The 15463-nt window shown below is 43.5% G+C and overlaps 1 protein-coding gene and 1 non-coding gene across 9 annotated transcripts in view; both read left to right on the top strand.

The window, feature by feature from the left end:
- The window catches only part of CNOT1 (CCR4-NOT transcription complex subunit 1), a 60342-nt gene that overhangs the window by 40351 nt on the left and 4528 nt on the right, over positions 1–15463 (top strand). For 5 of the 8 annotated variants that reach the window (XM_027698374.1, XM_027698370.1, XM_027698372.1 and 2 more), the window contains exons 26-43: positions 903–1019; positions 1434–1544; positions 2136–2213; positions 2532–2709; positions 3203–3333; positions 3862–4158; positions 5351–5491; positions 5590–5694; positions 6268–6387; positions 7206–7400; positions 8912–9054; positions 9613–9721; positions 9817–9986; positions 11075–11306; positions 13365–13613; positions 14243–14406; positions 14684–14801; positions 15276–15377. In XM_027698374.1, coding sequence (XP_027554175.1) covers positions 903–1019; positions 1434–1544; positions 2136–2213; positions 2532–2709; positions 3203–3333; positions 3862–4158; positions 5351–5491; positions 5590–5694; positions 6268–6387; positions 7206–7400; positions 8912–9054; positions 9613–9721; positions 9817–9986; positions 11075–11306; positions 13365–13613; positions 14243–14406; positions 14684–14801; positions 15276–15377 — 2760 coding nt within the window. The remainder of the gene's footprint in view (positions 1–902; positions 1020–1433; positions 1545–2135; positions 2214–2531; positions 2710–3202; positions 3334–3861; positions 4159–5350; positions 5492–5589; positions 5695–6267; positions 6388–7205; positions 7401–8911; positions 9055–9612; positions 9722–9816; positions 9987–11074; positions 11307–13364; positions 13614–14242; positions 14407–14683; positions 14802–15275; positions 15378–15463) is intronic. The other 3 variants (XM_027698371.1, XM_027698373.1, XM_027698369.1) reach the window with 1 other exon arrangement.
- Positions 336–474, top strand: LOC113974852. Its single transcript, XR_003536659.1, has one exon. It is a non-coding gene; the product is annotated as a small nucleolar RNA SNORA46 (small nucleolar RNA).

Here is a 15463-nt window from a genome sequence, read left to right as displayed (position 1 = left end):
TAGGAACATGCAGAAGACTTAAATTATATAACAGGAGAGAAAATCCGCATTTGGATTTATTTATGTAGGTGGACTCTAAATTTGTGTGAGGTTTGCAAATTATAACCTAGGGAAAAATTGCTTGTGGTGTGGTTGTTTTGTGTGGGGAAAGTAGAAAGATAAGAAAACCACACTCTGCTGTTTTGGTCAAAGAGGAATAAAGGGGAAGGGAAGTGTGTAGAAAACGGGGGTGTAACAACCAACATTTACTAGAGGGCTGAGATAATGTGAAGGGGAGGAGGAGGAAGAAGCAGAAGCCCAGAAGTGATGAACAGATGAAACAAGCTCTTGAACCAAGCACTATTTTTAAACCTGTTGGTGGAATTCCCTGACCACCATGGGTTACGCTGTAGTGCAAAAGCATCTCCTGGCTCTCGAGAGCACAGCTGACCTTGCTCTGTTCAGCTGGTGCCCCTCTGAAGCTAAGGAACAGAACTAATAACATCAGAATCCTTGTGACATGATTTAAGCCCTGACATGAGAATTAAATGGTGTCCCTAGAAGTGCAAGCTGTAGCCTTCAGGTCTGTGATGAGGCTTTAAGAGGAAGTGTTGCCTGCACAAAGTTAGACTTGGGTAAAGGAATAGTTGTAACAGTCTCAAGAAAGTAAATGGTAAGGTCTGGGAAGGTGTAATACTCTTTTTTGATCCTTTTGAAGAAATTAACTTTGCAGTCATTACAGAGCAGATTTAAAGGTTCCTGTCTTAAAGAAAAGGCTGCTCCAGTATCTGTCTAATGAGACTGAAGCTCAGAACCTGATGTTCTGAAACTCTGCCTTCAGTCAGATCAGCTGTTGGGTTTGGTTCAGAGGCCGATAATCTTCCAGTCGTTGCTCAAGCTGCTTTTTTGTTTGTTTTCATTAGGTGCTGTTGACATCAGACAAGGCTGCAGCCAACTTCTCAGACCGCTCCTTGTTAAAGAACCTTGGTCACTGGCTGGGAATGATTACGATGGCTAAAAATAAGCCCATCTTGCACACGGTGAGCTTCTGTCTTTACAGACTGCTTTGACATGCATTGATATGCTGTTACTCAGTAGCATAAGCTATTTGGGATATGTTATCACCTTTCTGGTGCCTCTTTTTTGTGCCAAGTACGAAGTATGATTCCAGAGTTGGTCATTTAAGACTTCTAAATATATTTTTTTTATATCAGTAAAGTTAGTAGCTATATTTGTTTTGGCGAGAACTTGTTAATCCCATGTAAAAATGTAAATATGTAAATCTTTGTTCAAAGAGTAATTACTGCTTAACAGTCTGTAAAATTCAAGGGCTCTCTTGACTCAACCTTGCCTGTATCTGAAAAGGAAGTAGTTTGTAAGTGGAACTTCGCAGTGTGTTTGCTGTTTTCTCCACCCTTCTTCCCAATTCCATAATCATTGATGGTATTTTTCAGGATTTGGATGTGAAATCACTACTGCTGGAAGCATATGTGAAGGGACAGCAGGAATTGCTTTATGTAGTGCCATTTGTTGCCAAAGTCTTAGAATCCAGTGTCAGGAGTGTGGTAAGTGTCTTTGTGCTGACAGAGTTATTGCTCAAGTGGCAAAATATTGCAGAAAGTAATTAGCTTTTGTCACAAAGTGAAAACTGATTGAATGCTGTGGAGAGAAAGAAAAGGGATGCAAGGGCTTAAAGTGAAGGTGTTCTATTCTGAGGGAAAGTACACGGCCCATGCATTTTTGCCATATAAATAGTTGGTGTTAGCTGAACTGTGCTGTGGTATCCCTCAACAGAGCTCTAGTGAGAAATGGAAGGATGCCATTGAAGAGGTTCTAGAATATATTTATTTTTTGATTTTTTTTTTTTTATTCCACCCACTTTGACCCTGATCAGCTTGTCAGTTCTACTTGGCATAGAACTGATCTCTCAGAAAGACCAAGTCATTGTGTTTCCAGTTTTACACTTAGCTTCCTGATGTACTTCCAGTTGAACTTAAGTTACTGGACTAATTATTACCAGAATACTAAATTCCACCCTAATTGCAGCTGTACAGAGGTTTCCATGGCTGTATGCTTGTGTTCCAAAACTTCCAGTCATAAGCCATCCAGATGATTCAAGAAGTTTATATAAAACTGTTCTCTTCTTTCTCTTGTAGGTTTTCAGGCCTCCAAACCCATGGACAATGGCCATTATGAATGTTTTAGCTGAGCTACACCAAGAACATGATCTAAAAGTAAACTTCTGTTTTTCTTTTCTGTACCTACTGAGTGAGGTTTTCTTGACACACCAGTCAAGAGGGATGTTGTGAAGGACCACGCAGCACTTCTCGCTGCTTTAGCATGGGGAGATTGCTTGGGCACTGATTTATTTGGTAGAACTTGGATGCAGCTCTTCTCCTGTGAGGTCAGAGTGCAAGATATTTGTCTGATCCTCAGTCACTGTTAGTCTCTGAAAGGTGTGGGTTAGAATGGGCAGCCTGGGAGTCGAGGGGCCTGGTAGATGTTTTGTGCATCTTCCTTGTGACACGTCCTAAACTAGAACTGTTTTGCAGTTGAATCTGAAGTTTGAGATCGAGGTGCTCTGCAAGAATCTTGCACTAGACATCAATGAGCTGAAACCTGGAAGTCTCCTGAAAGATAAGGATCGTCTGAAAAACCTGGATGAGCAGCTGTCTGCTCCAAAGAAGGATGTGAAGCAGCCAGAAGAGCTACCACCCATCACAACAACTAGTAAGTACATCTATGAAATCCATAATCACACTGTTGAAGTTCAAATAAGACAGGTTTTGCTATTGTGAAGAAAGGTATGAAGCTGCATATGCTAGTGTAACATCCCTGAATGCTTGGGAGCACTTGGATAGTTTTGTAATAGAAGTAGGTGTACAGAGTTTGGAGATGGGAAGGGAGTGGAAGCTGTCACGAGGGCTAATTCTGCACGTGGGGTGTGTAGCTACTCCTTAGAAGGGAGTGAGGCAGGATTATCTATTAGCACAACATCAGGGCTAAACTGTTGTAACAGACAGCTCTGTTAGAATGTGCTGAAGCTACTTTGGAACTAATCATTGGGAAAATGCAGAGTGAAAGTTGCGAGTTTCGGAGGTTTCATGATGAAACTGCAAAACTTTTGGGGTTTGGTCATTTTCTGGTTTAAATGTAAATTACTTGCATTACAAGCATTTGTTTTCCACTAATGGCTCAATACAAACCTATTTCTGTTCTCCAGCTGCTTCTACAACTCCAGCTACCAGCACCACTTGTACAGCCACGGTCCCTCCACAGCCCCAGTACAGTTACCATGACATCAACGTGTATTCTTTAGGAGGCTTGGCTCCACATATTACCTTGAATCCTACGGTGAGTTTTAGAGCTGATTTGGTTTGCTAAAAGAATTTTTACCACCAAATCTGCCACAGATGTCAGCTGGTGGGAGCAACATTTTGTAAACTGAAGTTATTGCAGTCACTTTTCAAAAGTTGTGGAGAGGTTGAGTGCAAATGAGTAATCAAATGGAGAACTTTAGAGGTGATTAGTGGTTGCATTAGCAACCTGAGATGGTCAAGTGGTCTTTAACTGTGACATTAGTATCCACTTCATTTCTGGCAGTGTGTCAGTTGGGATAGTTGCTGCTGTGCTCCTTTTGACCAGTCAGTGGCTTAGCTCTTCAGTCAGTCTTTGCATTGTGCTCAGCTTCATCTTGGTAAGAAAAATGATCATTTATCCCAGTTTTGGATTTATCAAATATTGTAACAGCTGCACGTGGAACAAGGGAGAACTGCACAAGCTGGGACAGTGCACTTAGGAGTTGTTCAGAACATGTGACTGTCTCGGGCAGGTGGGATTCCGGGGCGCTTCATTCCCTGACCTTTGCCGCTCCCCGCGCAGATCCCGCTGTTCCAGGCGCACCCGCAGCTGAAGCAGTGCGTGCGGCAGGCCATCGAGCGGGCGGTGCAGGACCTGGTGCACCCCGTGGTGGATCGGTCCATCAAGATCGCCATGACCACCTGCGAGCAGATCGTCAGGAAGGACTTTGCGCTGGACTCGGAGGAGTCGCGGATGCGCGTGGCCGCGCACCACATGATGCGGAACCTGACGGCCGGCATGGCCATGATCACCTGCAGGGAGCCCCTGCTCATGAGCATAGCCACCAACCTGAAAAACAGCTTTGCCACTGCACTCAGGGTAAGAGTCCCACCCTCTGAAGGTTATTTCCAGCTTGCAGGACTGCAGGTATCCAGCATTATTAGCAAGTCAGTTCTCCACGCTGAGGACTTGCTGGTTAATTACATGGCTTAACTAGCGTGGAGATTAATTCGCTGGATAAAAGCCTCCTGACTCTCATGGAGTTATAGTGAAAAAAGCGTGTCGAGCTTACAGCTCATGTCGAACACACCTAAACTGCTGAGGTGGATCTTACTGCATTGCACACAAATTCCTGACTAGCTTTTTATTTTACCCCAGTGTTCTCTCGAGTTTATTCACAGAAGAATGTGTATAAGCAGAAGAAATTCAAGTTTTGAGGAAGACAGTGCTTTATATTGCTGTGTTTGCAAAATATCAAAGTGTAACTTAGTAGTCAGTTTTTTTATCCCTGAAGACGTATGACATTAATATAAAACCAGTGGTAATCCAAGGAGGTTTTCTTAAAGGGTTAATTATAGAAAGCATTCTGTTGCAGAAGAAGGGTTGTACAAGACACCTTAAAATTCATGCCTGGCTCATTGTATGAAGTGGATTAACAGAAGTAGTGTAGTAGGAATTAATGAAAGAGAACTGAAAGGGTAGATCTTAACAGACAGGGAAGTCCAGCTAGATGGGACAGGTTGCCTTTATAGATGTATTCCATTTCTAGTGGCAGTTGCTGCTTTGCACCCTAAAAAATAAGTCCGTCTGTTCAGGGTTCTCTTAAAGCAGACTCTGAGAAGGAAAGAAGAAAATCTGTATCAGAAAGGGAACCCACTGAAAAAGGCTTAGGACTGCTGTTTTGCACTGTTAGTGCTGTGCCTTTATATCTTCTGATTACGACCTGGGGAGGGGTTAAACTTGTGCTGTGATGTGAGGCTTTCCCTGCATTAGCATCACTGTGCATGCAGGGCTTTATTTCTGTGCCCTGGAGATAGGGAGGTGGAGAAGATGGAGAACTCCTGCTGTTCTGTTCCTCGTTTAAAGTCTTTACTGTCGTCTTGCCTACATGTTTTATTCAAAGCTATGCAAAATTAAATTTATTGTTGTATATTCCATGGGAAGGGAGTGTGAGCCTAAGAGCATTCCTCTTTATTGCTGGTGTTCTGTATAGACAGTGGTGCAGATTTGAGGGGTAGTAATATACAGGGAAAAACCTACAGCCTTCACTGATTATTGTGGTTTTCAATAGGCAGCCTCCCCACAGCAGAGGGACATGATGGAGCAGGCAGCTGCCCAGTTAGCCCAGGATAACTGCGAGCTTGCCTGCTGCTTTATCCAGAAGACAGCTGTGGAAAAGGCAGGCCCTGAGATGGACAAGAGACTCGCAACTGTAAGTATGACACTGCTGTCTTTTAAAAGTATTAAGTGTGCTCATGTACATCCAGACTCGGTGTCTAAAATCCAGTGCTGTGTTTGTATTTTTCCCAGGAATTTGAGCTCAGAAAACATGCCAGACAAGAGGGCCGTCGGTACTGCGATCCTGTTGTGTTAACTTACCAGGCTGAGAGGATGCCAGAACAGATCAGGTTAAAGGTGAGGACATGAACTCAGCTCTGTCCTGATGCTGCTCTTCTCCCCTTCCTGATAAGAAAAATTGGATGGCACAGCTTCAGCTGAGCAATGCTGTATATTGTAGTCTTGCCTAACAGTGCAACTGCTGTTATCTTGATTAGTATGGAAAGACATAACTATATTGTTCCAAAAGGAGTATTCATATAATTTTCCTTAATTCCTTGAAGACATAAGTCCTGTCTCTTGTTCTGTGCTGTTCCTCTCACTGAAGGATGACTTCTCTGTTTTGTTGTCTTGCCTCCTTTATATTTTCTTCCTTTAAAGGATGTAGCATGTGCTTTCAGCACAGCCTTTCTCAGTATTCAGTTATTTCTGTTTCTTGAGTGTGAGTTTCAGTTTTAGAGGAAAATCCTCCTGTTAGGTGTCACAGGAGAGACAGGACCTCAGTGCAGAGCAGCTGAATCCTACTTCTTGATGTCTAGGCCCTCTGTTCAAGAATGTGACTGAGCAACTGCCTGTTACACAAACTACCCTCATTTTTAACTGCCCCAGTGCTTGTCAATGAGGTTAATGCCTGTTCTTTTCTTTGCAAAGGTTGGAGGTGTGGACCCAAAACAGCTGGCTGTTTATGAAGAGTTTGCACGCAATGTCCCTGGCTTCTTGCCTACCAATGACTTAACTCAGCCTACAGGATTCTTGGCTCAGCCTATGAAGGTAGAGATTTCTGAATTAATCAGCTTGAGAGTACTGTAGCCCTTTTGGAGACTGTTGGAGAACTTGTCTTTTGCCAGAAGGACTCATAAGAGTCAGGTGTTTGTATTGTTTGAGAACAGTGGTTGAAAGATGCACTAGTTCTAATGGCAGAGTAATGGCAACGTAAAACTTCAGTCCAGTCTGAGGGGTTTGTAACCCAAATTTGGGATAAGTTCTGCAAGTTATGATTACTACATGTAGTTCTAGTAGTAGTGAAACATTTTATTCAAATTTCAGGTTACTTTTGCAGGAAGGTCATGGATGGCAAGCATGAATTTTGAGTGGGTTTTTGTAGGCATACTTGGTCTTAAGGACTTAAGGCCTTAGTGACAGGACAAGGGGGAATGGCTTCAAAGTAACAGAGGGCAGGTTTAGATTAGATATTAAGAAGAAATTCCTTGTGAGTGTGGTGAGGCACTGGAACAGGTTGCCCAGAGAAGCTGTGGTTGCCCATCCCTTAAAGTGTTCAACGCCAGCTTGAGTGGGGCTTGGAGCAGCCTGGAATAAGTGAAAGGTGTTCCTGCCCATGGCAATGGGGTTGGAACTAGATAGCCTTTAGAGTCCCTTCCAACCCAAACCATTCTGTGATTCTGACTGCTAGAGTTGTTTGCACTGCTTTACTTGCTCATAGTTGTATGTTTAAAATGCCAGCATAACAAACCACAGTACTGTAGAGGTGTAAATTCTGGGTGCTATAATCCCTGAAGAAGAGCCAGTCAGTATTTGAGTGTGACAAATACAATCCTTGCAAAAGTCACTCATTCCCACTTTCTCTTAAGCAGCAAGCTTGGGCTACAGATGATGTAGCACAAATCTATGACAAATGTATGACAGAACTGGAGCAGCACCTGCAGTCCATTCCACACACCCTGGCCATGAATCCTCAAGTCCAAGCGTTGCGGAGCCTCTTGGAGGCCGTGGTGGTGGCTCGGAACTCCCGTGATGCTATTGCTGCACTGGGGCTGCTGCAGAAGGTGAGTGCTGACAATTCTGCTCTGTAACAACTTGTCTAGAGTTTATTACTCATCTGGCTCGTGGATTGTCTTGCTGGTGACTGTGTTTCTTCGTGTATCCTGTGGAACTTGTTTGGTGAACAGCACTGAGCTGCTGTCTTTGGGAATTTGATACATAAATTTGGAAGGGAGCCATGATGTTCACTTGGTGGACTCTACACACAGTGTCCAGGGTGCTGTGGAAAGAAGCTGCTTGCTCGTTCCTCTTCTGCAGGACAGGGATTAAACAGAGGGAAGACAAGATGATGTGTTCATTCATATTATGACAGTTCGGTAGGGAAACCAAAAGCTGTGTGTGCAAACAAAACAAAAGTAAAAATCACTACTTCCCATCAGCAGGCAGATGTCCAGCTGCTTCTCGGAAAGCAGGGCTTCAGCACATGTGACACTTGCTTGGGAAGGCAAACATCAGAACCATGAATGCCCTTCTTCATCCTCCTTTCCCTAAGCTTTTATTGCCGAGCATGATGTCACATAGTGTAGAATATCCCTTTATTCAATTTGGATCAGCTGTCCTGGCTGTGTTGCTCCCCAGCCAGCCTCTTGCCTATCCCCAGCCTACCCACTGGTGGGAGAGGCAAGAGTGGGAAAGAAGAAGCCTTGATGCTGTGTAAGCACTGTTCAGCAATTGGCAAAACTCTGGTGTGTTGTCAACACTCTTTTCAGCACAAATCCAAAGCACAGCACCATATGGGCTGCTGTGAAGCAAATTAACTCCATCCCAGCCAGAATTTGTGAGGCTGTACCAGTGGGGAGTGTTGCAGTGAGCTCTGTGAGCTGTGCTGGCACCAGTGCCTGTGTAGTAGTGCAGAGCAAGTGACAGACATGGAGAAAAATCCATTTGAGAGTAGTGGAAGAATACTGAGCTGTCTGGCTGAGAATCCAAGAACAGTGCCAAAACAAGAGTAACTGAAAGCTGGAGAGAGACTCTGTTCTTCCCTGATAGTGATTGTACCTATTAAAGGATCCAGTCCTGACTAGAACTTGACCAAATAAATTGTGCTGCCCCTGCAGGACTCATCTTCCATTTGCTGTAGACTAACACAGAGGCATCTCTTGAGTGCTGCAGCTCTTTCCCTGAGGAACCTGCTCACTTAGTTCTAGCAGGCTCTGGAAGTCTTTTGTCATGTAGTTTTCCATAAGCCATGTGCTGAACTGCTGAGGAAGCACTGACTTACAGGAGCTGCAGCACCAACAAACGCAGTCTGTCATATTATTTGGTGCACATACAAAACTAGTGGAGCATAGAGAGACCTGTAGGTTTGTTTGTGGTAGCACAGCTGTGTACAGTGAACTCGTAGATGCCATAGTAACTGGTCAAATCTCACATGATCTTACCAAGGGGTCAGCACAATTACTACATTGATTTTTTTTTTTTCTTCGTGTCTGCCGAGTCTTCTGGTGATAACTCTTGCAGAACATATGGAAGAGGACTTGTTTTTTCCTCTGCTAACAGGTTGCATGTGTTCTAGGCTGTAGAGGGCTTGCTGGATGCCACAAGTGGGGCTGATGCTGACCTCCTGCTCCGCTACCGGGAGTGTCACCTGCTCGTGCTGAAGGCTCTGCAGGACGGCCGCGCCTACGGATCTCCATGGTGCAACAAACAGATCACCAGGTCAGTTGTTGGGGCAGCAGGGACGCTGGTGGAGCTTTGGTCATCTTCTGAATCCCTTGCCTGTTAATGTTTTGCATTGCTGCAATTTAGACAGGCAAAAATTACTGGCTTTTTTTTGTCAAAATTAACTACGACTCTGATAATGCTGTTTCACCCCAGAACACGATAGGAATCTTTGATGGAATTAAGCATTAGAGATGCTCTGGGCTTTTTTGTTCTCCTCATTTTGCTGTCACAAAGTGTGTGACGTGGCATATGCCTGTAGCAGAAGCACTAGTGCTTCAGCTAGGCAGATGTGCCACTTTGTCCTTGGAAGAGAGGCTTGTTATGCTGAATAAACTGAAGCTCTTGAAGGGCTTTTGTGACCAGTTGTGCAGGGCAACAAGTGCTTGAGTCTTGACTGTTGTGAACTCAAACATTACATTAGAGAATGCCCTGGAAGAGGCTTCTTTTGGAGCTGAGTAGTGAATCACAATGAAGGGCACAGTTTGTGAAGTGTTGAATCTGACTTGCTGTTGTTGTTGAGGTACACTTTGTAAAAGAAGTCCCTTTCTTCAGGTGCCTGATCGAGTGCAGAGATGAGTACAAGTACAACGTGGAAGCTGTGGAGCTGCTCATCCGCAACCACCTTGTTAACATGCAGCAGTACGACCTTCACTTGGCTCAGGTAAAGGGAACCTGCTCTGTTGGAGAGGACATACAGTCAGTCAGTCCACTGTGAGATTTGTGGCTGGGCTTTAATTGCCTTTTTTGTGTTGGCAGTCCATGGAGAACGGCCTGAACTACATGGCTGTGGCATTTGCCATGCAGTTGGTAAAGATCCTGTTGGTGGATGAGAGAAGCGTCGCCCACGTAACAGAAGCAGACCTGTTTCACACCATTGAGACACTCATGAGAATTAATGCTCATTCCAGAGGAAACGCCCCAGAAGGGTGAGACTGTAATACTGTGCAATCTGTTACTTTTTTCTCTGCTCATTTATGATTTGAATGTTATATAGGCAGTGTCTCATATCATTCAATCATACAGCTTTAAACTTCCTCTAGAGCTGCAGTCCTATGTTAATTTAAATTGTCACTCTAATGTAAATGTGCTCATCTTAGTCAAAATAGAGGCAACTGCAGCAACATGTCAAGCTGAACGTTTGAGCAGGAAAATCTCTCTATGCACTATGCTCCAGAATACTGGGTACTGTAAGAAACTTGTTTGAATTCCTGCTTTATCTCAAATTTAGACAATATTCTTTTCTGTTTCAATTATATATATTATGTTAATATGTTAATTTGTTAATCACAAGCAATTAATAAGATTGGACAGTCCTCTCTGTTTAGAGCCTACGAAGCAATCCTCCACCAGTCTCTCATGGCTTGTGTATCCACCAGCAAGGAACTGGGCAGCAAATGTTGCCACAGGACCTGGAAATACCTCTGGGACTTGCAGGCTCCTAAGGTGGAAGCAATTGTTGCTGGGTTTGAGAACAACATGGATTGGAGCTTGGAGAACTCTGGATTGCTCATGAGAACATCCAGCAGCTGGCTGGTGGCAGTGGCTGCTACTGTCAACACAGCTGCCAGTGGGAGGTCCCAAAACAAAAGTCCATTCATCCAGTTGGTGTGGATAGACTGTCTTCACTGTATGGGTTGACTTTCACTGCAGGCAAATTTGGTGCCCCAGTTGGGCTGTTCAGCACTGGCATCTCACTATCTGGGAGCATTTTAGGGCTCCTGAAGTCTGCAGAAGTGAAGCTGTCTCTAGTCCCTGGAGGGCTTTGTTGCAGCACTCTGCTGTACAAATTGGAGCGGAACTTCAAAGCCTGTGTGATTTCAGTGTTCCTTCTTTCATCATAAATGTATCTGCTTTCATGACTTATTTCTGCTATTCCAGTGAGGACTGAAAGATACAAAGATTTAGTTTAAGAAATAATTTGCTTTCTTTCAGCTCTATTTGACTGAGCTTCCAGTTCCTTCACCTTCTGGGGGAGGAGGAATTCTAACCCAGCTCTTGCTGTCTGTTGCATTAGGTTACCCCAGCTGATGGAAGTGGTCAGATCAAACTATGAAGCAATGATTGACCGTGCTCATGGAGGTCCTAATTTCATGATGCATTCAGGAATTTCCCAAGCTTCTGAGTATGATGACCCACCAGGCCTGAGGGAGAAGGCAGAGTACCTGCTGAGGGAGTGGGTGAACCTCTACCATTCAGCTGCAGCAGGCCGTGACAGTACCAAAGCATTCTCTGCGTTTGTTGGACAGGTAGAGCTTTTGGAAAGAAAGGTGCTTTTTATTCAACATAAGTAGGGTGTGACGCCCTCCATTTTAAAGCAGTGTTATAACCTGTGTTAGGCATCCTTTTGAAACTTCCAGGTTTTGACTGTCAAAATTTTGGCTGGTTTTGATGGCAGGGTTCTGTAGAAACCCCTGTCCTCCACTGAATCTTGTTCTTCAGATGCTGTAGGAACAAGCTGTCAGTTCAGACCATGAGTTCTGAGATAGGTTTGGTGGGAAAAGAACTACAGCTGAGATAGCTGTTGGGAATAATAATGAACCTTGACTAGTGTTGCTCCTTGTGGGTAACAGTAAAAGCCCTGACAGCCTACAGAGGGAAATTGGTAATAGAGATTCAGGTAAATTGTTTCAGATCATGTGGACAAGGGAATCCCTCTTCAAACTGGAATCATTAGTGAGGAAAAACTTGAAACATCATTAGCTGAAGTGCTGCCTAAAATTGAAACAACCTCCACCATGTCACTCTGGGGCACATTAACAGATGTGATGAACAGCACAGATCTGCCTTCCAGGTGTGATTGAGAAGGGAGATACCCTTAGTAGCCCAGCAGGTGTGGTAACAAACTCCCTGTATATCTGCAGTCATCCTTCTAAAACTGTGTTCCTTGCAGGCAGCTCCTTGACTACAGCTGCAAGGAAGCCCCTGGTTTAACCTGTCCATTGTGTTCCTTTTAAATTTCTGTGTCACTGCCACAGAAATGCTGCAGAATTTGCAGAAATGAAAAGTTCAGCCTACAAAGTGTGGAGAAAGGTCACGACTGATGCAGTGGTTTTTTTCATGTGACTTTAGTGTCCTTGTGTACTGGCTTGTAGACAAGTTCCTGTTGGTCTGACTTCTACTGCGTAGCATTTTTGAATGTTTTTAATAGATATTGTGCTAAACCCACTTTTTAAAGAAATATTTTCACTTATTCATGTGACCTCACTCTTTTTTTTACCTTAAATCGTGCTTCTAAAACACATTTCAGTGTAGTGTACTCGTAATACTCAATGCATTTTTTTGTACACTTCACTGCTTACCTTTTATAAATATTTGATCAGTTTTGAAATAGTAACTTAAATATATTGAAGTGCAGTGTTTATTTATAATTGTTTCCTTACAGGCTTTAACGATGGATCTTAAGAGATTTTTTTGTAATAACTGCATTAAATAAGGTTCTATCCTGAACTTAAATTACTATAATTTTGGCTGCTTAAGTGTTGCTTTCTTTCCACTAGTCTTTAGGACAAGAAGAAGCATAGAACTTCGAAGGCAGATACATAAACTCCTTTTTTTTTAATTAGAAAAAAATATTTCTCCAGAAATACTAGAAGTCCTCCACATGATCTCCAAGTTATCAGTTATGCTATTTTTATAGCTTTATGTCTGTGCAGTAGGAGTTTAGAAATAGGATGCTTTATTCAAAACCCAGAAGTTTCCTGCAGTGTAATTTGTTTCATTTTGGTGGCTTTAATACTGTGGGTAACAAATAAAAGGAGGTCTCTGGGGTTTCTTATATATATATAATTAAAGCGGCCTCCCAGTACAAAGCAAAAAAAGCCCACCCAGTTTTTCTTCATGTAATGTTCATGTAAGGAAAATTCACTCTGCTAAGTAGTGATGGTTCCTGAGGTGTAGGAGCTGGAATCTGCCCTTCCCAGAATTTGTACTCCCTGTTTGGGCTCCTAAAGGCCCAACAGACTGAGCTGCTGCTGCTGCCTCGTGCTGTCCTTCATGCAAGGTTGGGTGCTGGTGGCAGAACTGACACTGAAAGGGGCTCCTCAGGCATGCTGATGGTTTAAAATATTTGAGATTCAAAAGATTCTATTTGGCAGTAAATATGTTTGCTAAAATTGCAAATTGCTAAAATTGCTAAATTGCCACCCTCAAATTGCCTTGCAAATAATTATCTCTCTGGAGAATATGGTAAAAATTAATGGTGGCAGGCAAGGTGAGCACTTTGTAAAAAGGTTTGTTGTTCTGAGTAAACTGTAAAATGAATTTTCTGTAGTTACAGTGCTGAGGTTTTTTCCTTCCCTGCACAGATGCACCAGCAAGGGATCCTGAAAACAGATGACCTGATCACCCGTTTTTTCCGCCTTTGCACCGAAATGTGTGTCGAGATCAGCTACCGTGCTCTGGCAGAGCAGCAGCACAACCCTGCAGCCAACCCCACCATGATTCGAGCCAAGTGCTACCACAACCTGGATGCCTTTGTGCGACTCATTGCACTGCTGGTGAAGCACTCTGGGGAGGCAACCAACACAGTCACAAAGATCAACCTCCTGAACAAGGTTGGGGACCCTTCTTGTGCTCACTGCATTTAACCTGTGTTGTTGGCTGTGCCTTTGCTGATTAAAGACGTAGACCTTAGTGCAGGCTGCTGCTGGAGTGTCAGATGAGGACTCTGGGTTGGTCACTGAAACGATAAACTTCTGAGTGAAGCATCAAGATGCCGAGTGGCTTTCTTGTTCACAAAGATTTCATCTCAAACCAACCTGAAACTGTTGTTTCAGGCACTTGAAGGCACACCCTTATGCCTTGAAATGAAAAAGTCAGCTATTGTTGTTTTGAGGCATTTGAAGTGTAGTTTAAGGTTGGTGGTTCCTGAGTGTTTGCCTTGATGTTGTGAGGGCCTTTCCTGTGCTCTTATGCTACTTGGTTTAGAGCTGGATGGTCTCAAGTAGTTAAGACCTTTTAAAACTGTCCAATCAGTCACTGTGATTGTGATCCAAGGGACAGGGAGAGCACAGAATAGTGGTTGGGAGTTGCTGAAGCAAATTGTAATGTTCATTTATGCAGCATTTCCAATAACTAGGATTTTTGGTTCTTGTTATAATCTACTGTTGAGTAAAGTATTATCTATAGGTCAACTGGCAAAGTAATTCTTGCTGCCACCAATGAAATGTCTTGATGTCTTCAGGTTCTTGGTATTGTGGTGGGAGTTCTTCTGCAAGACCACGATGTTCGGCAGAGTGAGTTTCAGCAGCTTCCTTACCATCGCATTTTCATCATGTTACTGCTGGAATTAAATGCTCCCGAGCACGTGCTGGAGACCATCAACTTCCAGACACTCACAGCTTTCTGGTATGTATTTGGGATTGGCCACAGTGCTCATCCTTTCTTGGTAGGATCAATGTTTTTCACATAAAGGCTGTGACTGTTCTTTTGTGGTGGCTTAATCACCTTTGGAGTAACTGGTTCTCCCGTGGACTGTCCACTTGCTTGATTTAAGGAAAATTACTGGTAAAACCCAAGATGCTCAAATGCCTTTGCTTTTAGGGCTGTGTATGTTTTTCCCTCAATGTTATGAAAAGCAGTCTTATTGCTGTGCACTTCTAACCTGCTCTAACTTTTCTTTCAGTAACACATTTCACATCCTGAGGCCTACAAAAGCTCCAGGTTTTGTTTATGCCTGGCTGGAACTGATCTCCCATCGGATATTTATTGCAAGAATGCTGGCACATACACCACAGCAGAAGGTGTGGCTGCAGTTTATCTCTTCTGAATTAAAAAGCTCACACAGATGCTTATCTGGTGTGGTGCTGTTTCACATCTCTTGAAGTGCACTAGTAGCATGGCTGTTCTGTTTTTGTTGTCTTCCATATTCACAGTAACCTAACTGCATGGAGGAGAGTCTGTGTGTCAGTAACTGTGGAACACAGGGTGAATTGAATTTAGTGAACATGCCTTTTTCAGTGTTCAGAAGAGCTGTAGCCTTCTGGGCTAAATACTGTCAGCTCAGTATGGCATGTTGAGTGTTCTGGAAACACCCACGGCTCAGTGATGTGCAGCTGAAGCCCTTGAAATGAGCTGTGCTGCACTCAGTCCTAGAGCTGGCAGTAGCTAAGCTCTTCCATCCAGGTTTATATAAAGATCCATCTAGGTATAGTTTTGAAGTTAAGGTAACTGCTCTTCGTTGCATGTTTCCCACCTGCTGTTTTTTTTCTTGGCAGGGTTGGCCTATGTATGCCCAGTTACTGATCGACCTGTTCAAGTACTTGGCTCCTTTCCTTAGAAATGTGGAACTCACCAAACCTATGCAAATTCTTTACAAGGTAAAAAAGTGTCATATAATAGATGCTACTTCCAACCAAAGTTATCTGAAAGTAGAGGTGTTCTGGTAGCAAAATAGGATTTGCTG

Source organism: Neopelma chrysocephalum, unplaced genomic scaffold, assembly GCF_003984885.1.
Source record: "Neopelma chrysocephalum unplaced genomic scaffold, ASM398488v2 Primary Assembly neopelma1_125, whole genome shotgun sequence".
Classification (NCBI taxonomy): domain Eukaryota; kingdom Metazoa; phylum Chordata; class Aves; order Passeriformes; family Pipridae; genus Neopelma; species Neopelma chrysocephalum.
The sequence above is the reverse complement of the archived record's forward strand: the minus strand, read 5'-3'. Positions and strand labels throughout refer to the sequence as shown.